The following is a 12,819-nucleotide window of genomic DNA, read 5'->3' as shown; positions in this document are numbered from 1 at the left end:
AAGTTTAAAACTCTTGGAAATGAACTGCACCAAGGCTAACCTAAAAGGAACAAAGGCTACTTTCGTACATTTTAAAGGGGCACCAAGGCAGTTTTATTTAGGAAGTTGATTTCACCAGAAAAACAACTTTTAACTGTAATTATGTTAAATTTGTCGTTCATCAATAATGCAATGTGTCTAGTGGTGTCATTAAAGAAAAGACATTTTAACTTGTTAGTGGTGTTGTTAAACCCAGCTTTGGTGGAGAGAGCTAGAATCTGTGTATCAATTATGAGAACAATGCAATCAAATCTATAGGAAAAAGGCTGAAACGTTCAGTGTTAAATTAGTTTTTTTTAAATTAGTTTAATAAATGTTCAAACCAAATCATTTGGTTTTTTAACTTTTAATATTTATATTATTGTTGTGTTGTAAATTCTATATTTAAAAGAAAACAAACAAAAAACCCCAACAATAATCCCACCCTAATTACAACTTTATCTCCAACGATCATAATCATATAAGAGCATTACCCAAATGACCCATTTAATTATAGAGAAAAAAAAGTGTGGAGGGTAATTACATTATGTCATGTGATCTTATCCACAAAAACGTAAACATTGTAAGAGGACAAGTTAGCCTATTTTCTGAAGTATATTTTTTTTTTTTTTTTTTTTTGTTGTTGCATTTATGGTGTATGCTAAATGGTGGTTGAGGGTGGGATGAATTCTAAACAATTTGCATCCGTTTGGGCACTTTCATTTTTCCGATGATCCTTTGCAATTGTTGGTTGATTTTTTTTTTGTACCACCACTTGATATCAATTTCGAGACTTGTCGCCTTAAGCACTGGACTCAATCACTGGCGTTGTCAGAAACTGGGCCCAACCTTCACATGCCAGAACGTTGAATGGATATTATCATTACAGATCAGTTTCAAATTGGAATCATCCACCCGTGCACTTATTAGGTACCACACTATTTGGTGACTCACGATATTGCATGATGGTATGGTAACATGAGGAAAATATATTGTGTAATCGTAACTCCATTTATCTCATACATTGCGATCGTAACACCAATATCTCATACATTGTGATCGTAACTCCAGTATCTCATACATTGTCGGATTATTTTCCAAAAATAACAGCATGTGAGATCTCAACACAACAATCAAGGATTCCTCGAATATAACATGCACAATCATTGCATCCCCCCCCCCCCCCCCCCCCCGCATTTAAAGGTGAATGCCATTGTAAGAAGCCGTCATACAATGTTCGTTGTTGGCTACTGCTCCAACAAGTACTGAGTATATAGCATTTGTTAATATATATGAACTGCCGAGAATGACTAATAAATGGAATATTCAAGAAGAACCAAACAAATTAAACAGTTCATATTTATTTCAGTGTTTTAATTAATTGTGAATAAATTAATTTGTGTCATTTTAGCATGGGTCCGTCCGATAATAAACATTAAAGGTTATGTCATGAAGAATATCAATGAAAAACAGGTCAATTTAAATAGCTAATAATAATATGTTTTGTTCTTCTTCCTTCTGTTTTTATGATTCCTTCAGCTTTCGTTTTCTTGTAGGCATTTTTTTGTTTTGAAAAAAAAACAAGAGTCTTTTGAACTGAATTTATCATTGTTATGGTTCGATTTTCAGTTATAATACATGACCAAGAAACTATACAAACAAGAACAAGAAACATCGATTTGTTTTTAATAGGAAAAAAACCCTATTATCACCCGCCAGTTAAGGTTAAACACTTGTCTAGTTTTATAAAACTTGAAACATAAAACAAAAGGTAGATTTTTAAAAGGGCACAGTTATTCATACCTGTGAAGTAACTGGCATTTTTGAGGCATCACGTCAAAGGCACAAGGCAGTATGGCACATGCCATAGAACCATCGTGAATTTTGAAGCCTGTATATAATATTTTGCCTCAACATACTACTCTCCAATTGCAGATAGTTAGGGAACACAGTTACACCATTGTCATTATTGCAAGACCAAGCTCCTCGTAGCTTAGTTACTGCAAACCAACTGTTATCTATGACAGCCTATCATGGTCGCCTTATGTTCTCTTCTGTTTAGCACCATAGAATCTGAAATTGACCATCTCAGTTGGTATAGTTTTTACTTTGAGAGTACATTTTACTTTTATGTTTGTATTACTATGATTTAGTTTTTTTTTCACATGGCCCAGATCTAAACAGTGTTAGCTTCAATTCTACTGCAAGTGTTGAAGGAGAAGACCTGACTGTGGACTGCACTGCTGACTGTAACCCGACATGTGACTACGTCTGGACACTGAGTGACAATGAAATCACAACAGATCCTCTGTTAACACTGACAGACATCAACAGGAATCAGGATGGAACTGTGTATAAATGTACAGTGACAAACTTTGCTATACCCAAAACAATAAGTGAGCAGTTCATACTGACGGTGCATTGTAAGTACTATATTTTACTTCTTAGAAACGTTTTAACATGTCACATTACAGATACATATAGAGCGACAACACTGCTTGATTCCATATTCAGAAATCAGACGTCTCCAGGACAATTAGTCCTAAGCTATGTTTATCACATTCAGAACAATATCATCTGCATCGAAACAGCATCTGCAAGTACAATAGGGTTGAAATATGTATTGTTACAGATTACGTTTTACGTATAAGTCATGGCCTATGAATGAAAGAGGGGGCCCGGTAGATGACATATATTGCTTTTGTATTACTATATTTGCTTTTCAGTTTTTTTTAAAATACAATTATGATATAAAAGGCGTTATGTTATGGTATTTGTATGACATCAAACATAAATATAAACGAAGACAATAAATAGATTTGCATATAATAGCTATATAGACTTTCTCCTTAACATACTGCTCTCCAATTGCAGATCGTTAACAGAGACAATTAAATCATTACCATTACTACAAGGCCAAACTTATCTTAGTTTTATTACTGCAAACCAAGAGTTATTCTATGATAGCATATCATGGTCGCCTTATTTTCTCTTCTTTTCGGCACCATAAGATCTGGAATTTTTCCATCTCAGTCGGTATAGTTGATATTTAGAGAGCATATGTTAATTTTATTATTATTATTATTGTTATATTATTATTATTATTATTATTATTATTATTATTCAGATCTAAGCAGTGTTAGCTTCAGTTCTACTGCAAATGTTGAAGAAGGAGAAGCTCTGAGTGTGGACTGCACTGCTGACTGTAACCCGCCATGTGACTATGCCTGGACACTGGGTGATAATCAAATCACAACAAGTCCCTCTGCTAAATCTGACCGACATCAACAGGAATCAGGACGGGAATGTCTACAACTGTACAGTGACCAACTTTGCTATACCTAAAACAATAAGTGAGCAGTTCATCATACTGACGGTGCATTGTAAGTACTATATTTTACTTGTTAGAAACGTTTTAACATGGCACATTACAAATACACATAGAGCGACAACACTGCCTGATTCTATATTCAGAAAACAGAACTCCCTAGGACTATTAGGCCTGTTTTTAGTAATATATCCTCAAATCTACACGTATCACATTCAGACGAATATCATCTGCAATAGGGCTGAAATATGTATTTTTACAGATTACGTTTTACGTATAAGTTATGGCCCATGAATTAAAGAGATTCAAACATATGTGCGGCCCGGTAGATGGCTTTAGCAGTACTATATTACTTGTTGTTCAGTTCATTTTTAAATACAATTATGATATTAAAGGCATGCTGTATGACATCAAACGTAAATATAAACTAAGACAATAAATATATTTGCATATAATAGCTATGTAGACTTTCGCCGTAACATACTTCTCTCCAATTGCAGATCGTTAAGAGAGACAATTAAAACATTATCATTAATACAAAGCCAAACTTCTCTTGGTTTTATTACTGCAAACCAGGAGTTATCTATGACAGCCTATCATGGTCGCCTTATTTTCTCTTCTTGCTGGCACCATAAGATCTCGAATTGTCCATCTCAGTCAGTAGAGTTTATATTGTGAGAGCACATTTTACTTTTATTATTATTATTATTATTATTATTATTTGTCAAATTCCCCAGATCTAAGCGGTGTTATCTTCAGTTCTACTTTAAATGTCGAAGAAGGAGAAGATCTGACTGTGGACTGCACTGCTGACTGTAACCCGCCATGTTACTATGTCTGGACACTGGGTGATAATCAAATCACAACAGATCCTCTGTTAAATCTGACGGACATCAGCAGGAATCAGGACGGGAATGTGTACAACTGTACAGTGACCAACTCTGCTATATCTAAATCTATTAGTGACCAGTTCGCACTGACGGTGCTTTGTAAGTATTATATTTTACTTATTAGAAACATTTTAACAGGTCACGTTACAGATACATACAGAATGACAACACTGCTCTATTCTACATTCTCCTGGGAGTTAAAGCTGGTGATTGAGAATAGTCATATATCATAGATCACGTTACAGATACATACAGAGTGACAACACTGCTCTATTCTACATTCTCCTGGGAGTAAAAACTGGTGATTGAGAATAGTAACATATCATAGATCACGTTACAGATACACATACAATGACAACACTGCTCTATCCTGCATTCTACTGGGAGTACAATATGGTGATTGAGAATAGTCATATATCATAGATCACGTTACAGATACATATATAGTGGCAACACTGCTATACCTGCATTCTACTGGGAATAAAAGCTGGTGATTGAGAATAGTCATATATCCCCACCTCAACCCTTGTTGGCGCCTGACTCCTTTGGTATATCCTTGCTTCATCTCCTTACGAGCCGTAAATGGTTTACAGCCCATAGACTGTATTTAGTCCTGACTGCTTCCTCCATCATTTATACCACGAGTAGTCATCAATATCGTGTTATGATATACATGTATATATATCCCAGCGTGTGTGCGTCTCTCTCTCTCTGTGTGTGTGTGTGTGTGTGTATGTGTGAGTGTGTGTGTGTGTGTAATTGAGTGAGTGTGTGTGATTGTGTGTATGTGAGTATGTGACTGTCTGTGTGTGTGTGTGTGTATGTGTGAGAGTGTGTGTGTCGTGATGTAATTGAGTTTGAATTCTACCCTTTCAAGTTAACTTTCAGGCGATGTACCCATTTTTCAGTGTTATTGCCTTTGAATTTGAAAATGGCTTGGGCATGCTTTAGCAGTACTCATAAAATGCTTGTTGTAATCAGAATTGTATAGCTTAAGCATGTAAGATCATTGTTTCGAAGTTACACATTTGATGCTTACAATTTTATTTTATTTGATTTGTTTTTAATATTATTTGCAGACGGTCCAAACTCTGTTACGTTCAGTCCTCGCTCATCTACAACTGTCGGGAAAGGGGAAAGTCTGACTGTGACCTGCATTGCAGACTGTACACCATCGTGCTCGTTTTCATGGACACGTCAAAATCAGAATCTGTCAACAAGCTCCAAGTTAGAACTGACAAATATTTCTAAGAGCCATGAAGGGGTGTACACATGCACAGTGAAAAACACTGCCTTATTAGACGTTAAATCTAGTAACTTCACCTTGATAGTAAGAGGTAAGTGGTAAGTAAACTAGTTTGACATGTTTAATACTGGAAGAAACACTAACAGGTATTTAGAGGGGATGATTTTCAGTTTCAGATTTTGCCACATTCCTTTCAGATTTTTACAAATTCCGTTTTTGGGTTTTTTTCTTCGGTTTTTGTGTTCAATTGGTGCCATGTTTTATTATTATGAACTATATCTATTTATGTTATATTGTTCTAGTCCGGAGGGACGTAGTTGTGTGGTTCTTATTACAAGAAGAAGTAAGTTAAGAAAAATATTGGCACAATGTGCACCATGCTCTATTATTGTTCCAGCTCTGAGTTTGTTTACTATTGCTGTTTATGAAATACCTGTAAACAAATTTTGTTGAAACACACTTTGAAAAAAAGAAGAAGTTATGTAATGTTTACTTGCCACTAATAAAGACAAAAAAGGCTTGTGCCTTCGTCCATACATAAACCTTAAAACAAAGCCAGAAACTTAATTACAGTTAATTATTGTTTGTATTTATTAATAATAAAGAGATCCATTCTTCCTAAAATTCAAACAACAAATAATAAAATTGTTGATTGTGTGGCTTTCAGTTTCACTTCACCTGATGGGTAAATTTCATAAACAAAACACCGCTGATACAACCCCGCTATTTTCACGAACATATAAACAAGAATTGGCAATGTATTGTTCGTAATGTTGCATTAGTTGCAAAAAATAAAATACAAAAATACATGATAACATTTTATTTGTTCCAGTATAATTACAATGCGTGAACCCAAAAAAGTGCACAAATAGCAATTACTAATTTGTGTTTCTCTGTGCTGTGTCCACAAATTACATGTTCAAATCAGGTCGGGTCAAGCTGAATATAGGACAGTGATAGTGAACTGAAACTAAGCACGGTCTGGTCAATCGTTTAAAGTTTTGACATTGTGTTATAACTTTTAAACCACAGTCTTGTAAAAGTAATAATTGCTTTGAATTATATATTCAGAACCGGTATAAGGATCTGTGGGGCCTGTAGCACAAATAACAGCGGGGCCCCTACCCAGGATATATATTTTGAAAAAAATACCTGGGTGAAATAAATGTACACATGACCGCGGGGCCCCCTGAAGCGCGGGATCCATAGCACGTGTGACATGTGCTACTAGGATAAACACCGGTCAGACATAAACAGACAAGTAAACGTATTTTGGAAGTAGCAAAAATATATTGTTTTTGTGTGCAATTTATAAAACAATCGGTTCAGTAATAAATATTTTGTAGTAAATTACATATCATGAAAAAACACATTCCCCGTGGGATGGAGTATAGATGTGAAATGCTTCCATGCAGATTAACGAATACGGCCGAAGTTTTACAAAATTAAAACATTTCATAATAACCCAGGATCAAGGATTTTACAAAATGGATTTCTGCTTAAAAGTTTTAAACTAAAAAGAGGTTGTAGATAAGGTGATCCACTTTCCCCCTATATTTTCATAATTTGCGCCGAGATACTAGCTATATTAATAAGAAATTCAAAGGATATAAAAGGTCTAACCAGGCAAGAATATTTAATATCGCAGTACGCTGATGACACCTCCTTCATTTTAGATGGAACCCTCAAATCTCTGGAAAGCACCTTAAAAATATTAGACTTGTATGCCAACGTATCTGGATTAAACATAAACTACTCGAATCAAAAATCATCTGAATAGGCAGTAAAACATATTCAAAATATGTTTTTCATCATTCAAAATGGAAGTTAGAATGGGGTGCAGAGACGTGTTTCTTACTAGGAGTATATTTTGAAGAAATGATTCAAACTAACTTTGAACGGAAATTAATGGAGATGAAAAAAAAGAAGAAGTAAAAACAATGGTCCACTAGAAAATTAACTCCACTGGGTCGCATCGTTGTTATCAAAACCGTAATAATTTCAAAAATAACACATCTATTAATTGCATTACCAAATGTACCAGATCAAATGATAAAGCAAATAACTAAAATGTTTGTTTGTTTTTTTTCTTTAAATTATATTTGGCAAAACAAACCAGAAAAAAGTCAAAAGAGAAGTATTGATGCAAGACTATGTAAATGGAGGCATCAAAATGCTAAACATTAGACATTTTACAACTGCGTTAAAAGCTACTTGGTTAAGAAGACTTCTAATATCAAACTCAAAATTGACACATCGTTTCCAAGCTGTAACAGGTTTAACGACAGCAAATATGATTAAGTACGAAGATTATTATATTCAGCTAAAAATAACAAAAATTAAAACTAATTTTTTGAAAGATGTATTACAAAGCTGGCTTACCATTCAACAGAAAGAAACGCCTGATAATAGTGAACATTTAATGAGCCTAAACATTTGGTACAATAGCAAAGAAAAAAAAGAAAAAAAAAAAACGGCAAACCTTTTATTTATATGAAGCATTTGCAAAAAGGCATAGTATTTATTTGAGATCTAATAGACGACAATGGAACATTAATGAATTGCAATACATTCAAAACAAAATATCAAGTACAATCCATTGTTTTAGAATATACTTCTTTAATCAGAGCCATTAAATTATATATTAGTAAAACTACAAAATCAAACAACCAAAGTTTTAACACTGTTTGCAACCCGATTCTTCCATTTAAAATACAAGTATTTTTAAAAGATATAAACCTAAGTAAGCAAATATACGCAATATTAAATCGCACTACAATAGTACCTACGTCTCAAAAAAGATGTTCAGTATTGGGGTTTGACTTCACTTCACAAGTATGGGGAAAGTATTATGCTCTACCATTCAAAACTATTAAAGACCCATCTTTATCATGGTTTCAGTATACAGTTTTACACAGGATAACAGCTAAAAATATATTTTTAAATAAAATAAACTATGTTGATTCTATCGTTTGCGATTGTTGCCATCTTATGCCAAAAACACTCAAACACTTATTTTATGAGTGCTCTAAAGTTACAGTCCTATGAAAAGCAGTAGAAGAATGGGCATTAAGAAAGGTAAACATTTTCAATTGAATAAAAACATGGTTTTATTTGGTATTATAACAAAAATGCATTGTTTTATTAATTGGTTAATTATTAATATAAAGTATTATATATATATATAGATTGAAATTACAAAATATCAGATTAAATATAAACGCAATGCTAAGATTCATTATTAATAAAATACAGATTTTAATATATATATATATATTTTTTTTTTATCCCAGTGTCCCCTTTCCTTTCTCTCCTTTGACTTCCATCTCATTTCTTCCCGATCTGGCAACTCCTCCTATCTTTCAACTTCTTTCGCTGTCCACCTCCACATCCCAGTCCTTGTCTCTCCAACCGCGACAGGTGCTTGTCTCTTGTGCCTATATGTGCCACACACCTGTTCCCCATCAGCTTTTAGCTGTGGGCTTAGTCTGACCACTTCGGGGAGTGTTCAATAGTTACTTCTGGCATTGTTAAGAGGCACTTGTAACCACCTACTATGCACCCCTACTACCGGCGGTCGTTAGTTAGTGCCGTGGGTCAGACCAGCTTTATTAGCGGCAGAGGACGAGGATTCCAGGTGGATGCAGGGATATACACAGAGACTGTACCCGTGGAGGACGTTGAGACAGGTAGGCGATGGTGTGGACAGCTCAGAAGACAGAGTCGGAGGAAATTGACATAAAGGGTCGAAACAGAATGAAATCGTGTAAAATATATATTTTATAAAAATTGTCTATTTTATAAAAATTGTCTATATAAAGACTTTGATGATCAGTGGGAACCTTGGCAGCAGTTCTTCAAACACATTGTATAAATTCATGTATAAACTTATTAATAACAAAATATACGTATATGCTAATAAGCGTACTTTTTACAAAATATCGCCAGTTCGAAAAACGTATCTCGACTTTCTATAATTTATGTTCTTTTTAAGATTTCATTGATCTTATTTATCTTTCAAGAAAGTTATTTTCCCTTCTCTTACTCTTTATTTCTAGTTCTAGTACTCTTCTTCCTAGTCTGCAAAACATTTCCATTTCAGTTATGTAAGGCTTGTGCATTGCTAATATCCAGTTTCACAGTATCACGTTAAGCCAATCTGTTTCATCTTAATATTGAATACTATGCATGTGTACATACGGCTCGCGCTCTTTGTGTTCCCTTTCGTTTATCTTAGGCTTCATCCCTGCTACTGCACACGTCCGTGTATGTCTTTCTGTTTATCTGTTTTATATATATATATATATATATATATATATATATATATATATATAGATATATATATAGATATATATATAGATATATATATATATATATCACATCACACACACACACGCACTTGCATATGTATATGTATATTATTAAATACGTGCATAAGTGCATTATATACGAGTGTATAACTTTAATTATGTATCGTATCTATATATATATATATATATATATATATATATATATATATATATATATATATATATATATTAATATCATGCACAGCAATGATTCAAGGCCCCAACCTTGACATTGCTTTAAAAAAAACCCACCATATGTATTCAATATATATATTATACAGTTTTTTCGTTTAATTCAATGTAATTAAACTACACGAATTGCTTACTTAGCTCACTCAGCTATTCCAGTTTACAATGACATTGACCTTGGCATTCGCACTTGTCATTGGTTGGGCACTGGGCTTTTAATAACAGTCAGTACTGACTATATCTCATTACATTTATACAAGGACAATTTCATTCCATCTATACCCTATTTAATATGTTTAGTTTACTATTGTGTTTAAATTGATAAACTAAGGACAGTGTCTTTCTCATTAATTAATTGTGGCCAATTCTCAAAATGAATATTGTCATTATGCATGGCGATTGGCTTGTTACAGGTAAAGAATGTTAAATAAATATGATGCTAAATGTTGACAACCTGGACTCTGAACTCTGAACTCTATACGACAGGGGTTTCAGTTACAACTGGCCCTGGACTATAGAATAAAATATTTTAAAGGCCAAACTAAATGTATATTTGTTGGGGAAATATTGTGTTGGCTCGTTTAGTTGGTCGACTACGTTCATCTTGCCTTCGTGTTTTACATATAAAATAGTATACATTGTATTTATTTACAGCTATAGGAAATGCAATTATTGTCTGCACAGGTGGTGCATATCTTGGACAGATGACAACAATTGTCTGCGAAGTGACACTCCCCATACTTGAAGGAATGAGAATTCTACGACCAAACAGAGGACGTCCACAAGAGGTGTTGAGATGCAATCCTAGTAATACTAGATGTATAATAACAGGTTCTATGACTGGATACAGTTATGTTAGCGACTCACCTTCACAAACCAGTCTAACTATACAATCATACAACCCTAGCACAGATGAAGGAGAATGGATCTGTCGTGATGGAACATCAGATGTTGGCCAAGACACTTGCAACATGGCATTCTTTGGTAAGTAATATTTCTACTATACATGCAATTGAGAAATCCTTTAAAATTGTTGGACTTGGTTGAATTCATGTCATAAATTCAGTGTGTCATCTGGTAGCAAGTACGACCTCCTGTAACAAACTGGTGGGCTATGGGCCGCTGAAATCACTTTTGCAAAACAAACACAGAACTGAACTGAACTTTATCTACTCTCAGGCCGTATTCTACCACATATGAGGTTAATATTACAAAATAATACATACATTATAATAATGTGACAAGATGAGGAAAGTATATACAATTTTCATTTTGTGTACACTAATATATATACATGTAAACGTATAGAGTAATATGAATGGATTTGAGCGCTAGCTGACAAAAGTAAATACACAGTAGTAATGAAATAAAAACAACAATGAGCTATTTAAAAAAAAAAAAACCCAAAAAAACAAACCCCATTAAAACAACAAAAAACAACAATATAAGAAGATATCAGCCAGAGGACTTAAAAACATTCATAATTAGTTTGCAAAATATTGAGAGTTTTCTAAGAACACCGGCTTTTTTAGAATTAAACAATTTATGATCTGCAGAATGTAGGTAAATAATGGCGCCTTTCATTTTCAAAGAATGTACAGGAGAATATATAGTGAAACTCGTCGCCAACATCATTCTTATTATACACGAGACATATCGAGCACATAATGGTATGTTTCTCCATCTGCCTGTTTCAATAGGGAGGTTATGGTTTGAAAGTCTAAACCACAAAAGATGGCACCAAAGCTTTCTTTCTAATAATGTTAAATATGTCTCAAATTCAACAGTATGTTTCAATGGTTTATAATTTGAAGCCTTTGAGGAGTTATCAATATAAATATGTAAATTGATCATTTTAAACATTATTCCACCCTCGAAATAGCTGTTGTCACAATAAACAATTAGTAGGTTATGTTGTACATATCAGTTGTAACATCAGCTATAATGCAAGCTAGATTAATCATTGGAATGGATCATTGGATATTAAACCCCAGCGGAAAATGCCTCGAATGCTTTATATACACTGAACAACATGTTTGTGGTATGTTTTCGCGGCAGTTTGAAAGCACTCTCAAAATATGACAAAGATGGTGGACAAATTATATCAAGGATTTCTACTAAATATCAAAAAAATATCAAAATGCATTGACATTTATTGACAACAGAATGTGGGAATTAATTGCAACTCCTTCGTTAAAAGTATACTTAGTGATGCTTTTGTTTTAATGCGCCAGTTTTCAATATATATAATATATTAACATTTTTGTTACCTGTTGTTACTGGGCGTTGTTAATGAGATCAATTTAAAACAACAGAACCATCACACAGTTCATCGGTACACGTGTTTACAAACTGACGTCAGTTTTTGGAATTACTGGGCTGTTGATTGACCGAATGCACCTTATTAGTAGAATTACGTGACCAGTTGCAGTGAAGACTGGTCTGGTGTTCTTTCCATCACAAGAGATGAGGCACGTTTTGCCATTATTTGTGACTTCAAATAATGACTTGGCTATTGTTAAGCAATTAAATGTAAGTCGGCCAGTGAATCATTATCAGTTCCAGCAATCTACGCTGCATGTATAACCGTTCTAACGCAACTGACTGACTTTCTTGCTGCAGGCTAACTGATTGGTGTCTAACAATATAGCAGATACTTTTAGTGACGATCCATAAATAATAGGGTGTTTGTTTTTGTTCTTATTTGTCAACAATCCAACCAATGCTGTGAGTTCAAAAGTTTAACAGCTTTGTATTTTTTCAGCAAGTGACAAATCGTTTCCTTTGCGTTTAACAGAC

General features: G+C 33.9%; 2 protein-coding genes across 3 annotated transcripts in view; one reads left to right on the top strand and one right to left on the bottom strand.

Moving 5' to 3' along the window:
* The window catches only part of LOC121386216 (fibrinogen C domain-containing protein 1-A-like), a 113,543-nt gene that overhangs the window by 74,116 nt on the left and 26,608 nt on the right, over positions 1–12,819 (bottom strand). The window lies entirely within an intron of this gene.
* The window catches only part of LOC121386214, a 32,102-nt gene continuing 21,602 nt past the window's right edge, over positions 2,320–12,819 (top strand). Inside the window, exons 1-5 of one of the 2 annotated variants that reach the window (XM_041517042.1) lie at positions 2,320–2,441; positions 3,146–3,401; positions 4,084–4,335; positions 5,316–5,573; positions 10,675–11,004. In XM_041517042.1, coding sequence (XP_041372976.1) covers positions 3,242–3,401; positions 4,084–4,335; positions 5,316–5,573; positions 10,675–11,004 — 1,000 coding nt within the window. In that variant the 5' untranslated portion in view covers positions 2,320–2,441; positions 3,146–3,241. The remainder of the gene's footprint in view (positions 2,442–3,145; positions 3,402–4,083; positions 4,336–5,315; positions 5,574–10,674; positions 11,005–12,819) is intronic. The other variant, XM_041517044.1, reaches the window with a different exon arrangement.

The sequence above is a fragment of the Gigantopelta aegis genome, chromosome 12, assembly GCF_016097555.1.
Source record: "Gigantopelta aegis isolate Gae_Host chromosome 12, Gae_host_genome, whole genome shotgun sequence".
In the NCBI taxonomy this organism is placed as follows: Eukaryota; Metazoa; Mollusca; class Gastropoda; order Neomphalida; family Peltospiridae; genus Gigantopelta; species Gigantopelta aegis.
The sequence above is the reverse complement of the archived record's forward strand: the minus strand, read 5'-3'. Positions and strand labels throughout refer to the sequence as shown.